The sequence below is a fragment of the Gavialis gangeticus genome, unplaced genomic scaffold, assembly GCF_001723915.1.
Source record: "Gavialis gangeticus isolate Ggan-Ray unplaced genomic scaffold, GavGan_comp1, whole genome shotgun sequence".
NCBI classification, from domain to species: Eukaryota; Metazoa; Chordata; order Crocodylia; family Gavialidae; genus Gavialis; species Gavialis gangeticus.
Window position 1 is genome coordinate 161,375,123 of NW_017728992.1, and position 5,890 is coordinate 161,381,012.

The 5,890-nt window shown below is 42.5% G+C and overlaps 1 protein-coding gene across 2 annotated transcripts in view; it reads right to left on the minus strand.

Moving 5' to 3' along the window:
• Window positions 1-759: 759 nt before the first annotated feature.
• Window positions 760-5,890, minus strand: part of RNF19A (ring finger protein 19A, RBR E3 ubiquitin protein ligase) — a 112,957-nt gene continuing 107,826 nt past the window's right edge. For both annotated transcript variants that reach the window (XM_019528010.1, XM_019528009.1), the window contains 2 exons: window positions 2,918-3,061; window positions 760-1,836 (listed from right to left, as the gene is read on the minus strand). In XM_019528010.1, the coding sequence (XP_019383555.1) occupies window positions 1,146-1,836; window positions 2,918-3,061 (835 nt within the window). In that variant the 3' untranslated portion in view covers window positions 760-1,145. The remainder of the gene's footprint in view (window positions 1,837-2,917; window positions 3,062-5,890) is intronic.

The window sequence follows — 5,890 nt, forward strand, 5'->3', positions numbered from 1 at the left end:
AGAACCCATCTTTTATACTTGTGCAGGTTCTGCACTGTGCTTGAATTCAGTGACTGGGGATGTGCGCAAGTCTTGCAAACAGATGTCATGAAAGTTTTATCCACTGACGCCTGAGTGAGTCTTTGGTAGGCTAATACTTCATTATTATTATTATTATTATTATTATTATTATTATTATTATACACTTATCTACCACAGTCATTTTATTCTCTCGAGTTTTCCTTTATAATCCAAGATGGCCAAAGAGGATATTCTGGAAAACATTACAGTAAAATCCTCAAACGACCAGGCACTTAAAACCCAGTCTTTTCCAAAGGCACCGAGAATCTGTGGGGCACTGTTCTTCCCCTGATGAAAGGTGACTGTAGCGGCTTCTCTATATTTATAAATCAATAGTTTCTTATTTTACAGTTTTTGTACAGTATATAGTCACTTTGCCTGTTGCACGCATCATTAAATTACCCCACTTCTTCAAAAGATGTCACTTTTCTACCATATACTAAGTACCAGTTTCCAAGTTAATTCAAATGCCATAACATTGCTCAAAGTGTGCAAGTATATAAACCCTTCTAACACAGGCTGCATCCATCTCTGGATATGTGATTCATTCTAAATGCAAACTTTTGAAATGTGTCCAGTTACGAGCCAAAATGGTCATTACAAATATTCATTACTGAAACATACCTGTATAGTCTTTGCAAGACTTTTGCTTCCCTTAGTGTTCACTCTAGAATGATATCAAAGTTACTACTACTCATCTAACACCCACTTTTCCCAAGCTCCACATTTTCAAGTGAACAGTGCAGGACGCTATTCAGTTTAGCATTTAACGTTATACAAATTTGCCAATTTTGTATCGAATACATCAAGTATATACTTTCAAGCAAAGTTGTGGCAAAAATACAAAACATTAACTTATTTGTTGTGTAGTAATGCACTTGTTAAAGCCTTTGTCACTTCACATAGGTCTGTAACTAAGATCCACATGAAGCATTCTGCCTTACTAGACAGGTACATATAAAATATAATTGCATCAAAACCTTGCTTCTGCTGGTCACTTGGGACTTACAGTAGTCACATGTAGTTCAACCAGCTTTCAGACAGGGCTCTTTAGTGGTAAATATAATTTTGCAGCACTTATAGGTCTAAATTTCAGTCTGAATCGCAGTGTTTAATTCCACAGCATGTTGTGAATGATTGTTGTTTGTTTCTTTCAGTGTCTCACCAATATCTAAATCCACATCAGCTGAACTTCCATTATGAACACCTTCTTCAGCGATGTAACTCAGCTGTGGAACTTCAATGCTTGAGGCGGTTGGAGCCAACACAGGAATTCCACTCTGATGTGGAGAATTTTCCAAGCGGTCATGTTCTACCTCAGGGAGGACACTGACTGTAGTGAAGCGAGTGTGGTAATCATTGGAACCATGGCTACAGGACGTTTTCATACTTTCCATATCAGAGCAACTAAACTCTGAAAAATGACTCGAGTGGGAATCTGCTACAGACGGGATGCTATCGCTCAGAGAGGGAGAATCAAATTCACTTGAGTTTGTGCTTTGTTGCTCCAATAACTGAGCATCCATGTCCTCTCTGGTCTCATTTATCTTCATGCTACTTTTTTTTCTCAGTTTACCTTTACATTTTTTTCCTGCCGTTGCCTCTTTGGACCACTTGGTGGCACTAGATTTACTTTCTGGCAAGCTGGCTGATGAACAACCAGCATTACTACGACCTGGAGCACTGCCATCATCAACACTACTGCTTCCACTATTGTGTCTGAATTTAGCTGGCTTCGATTCAATATCAACTTGCACCTCCATGCTGTTACCTTCCCTAGAACATGAAATTATAAGTGTAAATGTTCACTGTTAAGACAACATATAAAAAAATTAATTACCAAAGCAAACTTGTGCCTTTTTTCAATGTCTGACAAAGTTGAAGTTAGAAACTTCAAAGATGAATCAAGACCCCAAATGAATAAAAGGTATATAAACAAGTTGATCTCCAACTTTAAATGATGTGTTCCTACAAGGAACATCTATTTACCATATTTCACAGTGTATAAGTCAACCCCCAGCTTTCCAACCTGAAAGGTAAGGATTTTCATAGCCACAGTGTATAAGTCAGGGCCAGGCCTGGCTGCCAGCACTACTTGCAGGGGATGGGGACGGGGACAGAGACAGTCCAAATCCTGTGAGCATCGCTTCTGGTGCCACTCGCAGGGGATGAGGCCATGCTAGCTTAGTCCCGAGTCTGTCCCCATCCCCTGTGAGCAATGCTTGGCTCACAGGGGATGGGGCCACTACTGAATGCCGAGCCTCGAGCCTGATACTGCTTGCAGGGGATGAGGCTGTGCCAGCTTAGCGCTGAGCCCAGCATTTGGCAGTGCTGCTTGCATCAGACAGCCAGGCTCGGCACTTGATTGGCACAGCCCCACTCACAGGGGATGGGGATGGGCTTGGCTGGCACAGCCTCATCCCCTGCAAATGGCACTGTCAGCGCCACTCAGAGGGGATGAGGCTGCACCAGCCGAGTGCAGAGCCCAGGCAAGCCCAGCCCCATCTCCAATTTTTTGATGTGTCACAGTGTATAAGTCGAGTTTTGATTTTTAAGACACAAAAATTGGGTTTCAAAACCCGACTTATACACTGTGAAATATTGTACTTCATCCTTTATACACTTGAGTGAGTGTTTGGTGAGCATGGTGGCATCTATTAGCTTAAACTGTAAATGCACAGAGTCCTGAAGTCCTTGCAGCTGAAATCCCTTTTAAAAGCAATTCAGAAATTTTCAAGAGCAGGCTGGACAGATACTTAGCTGGGATGGTTGAGTCAGGGATGATCCTGCCTTGAGCTGGGGGTTGAACTAGATCTCATGAGGTCCCTTCCAGTCTATGATCTTACATTGTTCTTACCTATCCAATGGGAGGTATGAATTCAGAATGGATCCTGCCATTGCTTTGGTACTGGCGTTGTCACTAACCGTTCCCAAGCTAACTGTACCAGATTCTCCACTCAGACTGTATCGCTCTTTTTGCACATCTGCTTGAACTTCCAACCTTGGAGAGATTTATAAAAAAGGCAGAAATTATTTTCATATATTGCTACCAGGACTGATGTCCCTAGCTAAGATATGTAACAGCTTTTGTAACACTGGGTGTGTCTACACATGCACATTTAATGTGCATTAGCCCAATTTAAGGTGCATTAAGGGCACATGTCTACATTTACACGCCCTTAATGTGCCTTAAAATGGCGATTTTAGGCTATTTGAGCGTGAATAGTTAAGCTGCATTAGCAAACGTATAGACAAACTAATGCGCATTAATGCAGTGTGTCCACTGACTTGGGACTAACTTTAGTCCCAAGTTGATCCATACACCTGCGTTAATGCGCCTTAGCATGTGCATAAGTAGATGTGCACATAAGTCACCTTAATACGCATTAAACTAATGCACATTAAGTTTAGGCGTGCATAAAAGCACATGTAGACACACCCACTCATTCACAGTTGATGACCATCTGCCACACGGAGATTTGTAGTTCACACTTACTGCAGTGGACATTCCTCTTGCCTCTTTGTAAAAAAATGTCTATAGCAATGTGCTCCCCTAATTCAAGAGAGAGAGAGAGACCCAGAGTGAGCTACATCAAATAATTAGTAGTAACTAACAGTAAATAATAATCATTAAGGCATTCTCAAGGAAAGTAGGATGAGTGAGTTTGAGCCCCTTGGATTGAGGAGGGCACTAAACCAAGATCCCTTACTTCCCTGGTAAGTGTTCTAACCACTATCCTATCACATAAAAGCTTCTACTACCCTTCTCCAGTTCAACCAGTTGTCTTTTCCAAAAAGGCACCTACCTCCAGGACAGGGCTTGTATTGTGAATCCCAGTACTAATAACAGGGAATTAGAGGCATGCAAGTCCACAAAAGAAGCAGAATTTTAGACATGCCTCTCTGGCATTTCCTATTGGCTAGCTTAGGCATTCCCACACTCCGTGCGCTGGCTGCATGAATTCCATTCCTATGCTCTGCACAGGGCCTTTCTGTGGCCAAACCCCAGGTTGTGAATTTCACTTCAGGAGCCAGGCACATAAAAGTTAGGTGTGGCAATGCTGACTGCTGAACAGCAAATCACCTTGTGAACCTAAAGATAAGGAGAAGTCAGCAGTACCACTTTAGTGCTCAGATGAAGTCTACACAGTATTTCTGGGCAAATGACAGAAGCTCTGCATTTATGGCTTGAAATCAGAGCCATGCCTGGTACAAAGGTGGAACATTCACTGATTATAAAGGAGTTCTATGATTTCTTTCTGAGCAATAAAAGATCAGCCTTGAGACACAGCCTTGCCTTAGCAAGAAATGGTTAACCTGTCAACAAATCTCCATCACTACTATAATCAGCACTCCCCCATAACAAAACCATCAGAATCCATGGTTCATTCCTACACACGCCTTTCCCAAAGTGTGAAATATTTGATCCAAATGCACCAAATGCTCTCATGATAATTATGTGGGTAAAACTAAAGAGCAACTGCATGCCAGAATGAACTCTCAGACAAAAACATTTTTTACAGAACAACCAGTCTCTCTGACCTCACAATCCTCATGCTCAAGGGAAATCTACCTAACACCTTTAAAAAGACTTAACACTAATATTGGTTTTGTGGCATGTTATAACCTACCTGATCCCTGAATTCTTTCCACACGTGCAAGGTAATAACGACCCTTCTTCCTTTTGACAGACTTTGATCACCCAGTAACCGGCTTTTCTTCTGCTAATTGTTTGTCTGCTATCCCTCAGAATTCCTCTCCCCCTTCTTCCAACTGTTTTTCACTATGGGGTGCTAGATTTTACTCCCCAGATGTAAAGGATATCTTGCATTCAAGAATTTGTCTGACTATCCCAACTATGCAGCTGATCCAATAAAGGACATTAACCTGAGTAATCCTTTCCTTTCACAGTAAAGACTAAAAATTATTGTTTCATTAAACAGAATTTACAGATTATGCAATGGGGTGAGGTATACCATGGTATGCGTAATGCTGCACACACAGTTAAACTGACTAGTCCTCATGAGTGTCTTTCCTGGGACTAGACATATTTAGAGCCAGATCTAGAAAGCAATCCTTTCACTGCATGCAATGGGCAGCACCTATGGCCCTTAAATTCATAAAGATTGAATATATAGATTTATTTTTATATGTTAATATTAGTTATTTGGTTTTCTAAAAACTATAGTGTAATATTCTTGTTGACTTTGATAAACTATTGCATTCTTCCCCTGACAGGGCAACAAGACAGTGGTGAATAAAAGATTTTTAAAATCCAAGGAGACAAACACAACTTAACTGGAGGGTTATTACTAGGGCTGTGCAAAACTTCAGGTGCTGATTCAATTTCGGAGGAGATTCAGCCCAATTTGGCGGCTGAGTCTCCAAATCTGAATTGAATCAGGAGACCAATAAAAAGGTCTGAATCGATTTGAAGCTCTCCAAATTGATTTGGAAAAGATTTGGAGAGCTTCGGTGATTCAGGCAGTCCCTGCTCGCTGCCACAGGGAGCTGGACCCAGACTCCGTGATGGTAAGTGGGGGGGGGGCGGAGCTGAAGAAGTGGGGACAGGACCATGGCAGGGGACCCCTGCCAGGCCCCATCCCCTGCCTGCTTTCCCAGCCCCACCCATGGCTGCTCTGCCTGGCCCCAGCTCCTAAAAAAAAAGAGCCCTGCACTCACTGGCTGCTGCGGCGGCCTCTGGGCTTCTGGGGGCTCGTGGCAGAGCCCCCAAATGCAGCACGGGGTAGTGGGGACAGTAGGGATCCGCCCCCACCCCCGGCCTGGCAGAATCTGGTGAGCCTAGGGCTTTTTTTTTTTTTTTTTTTTT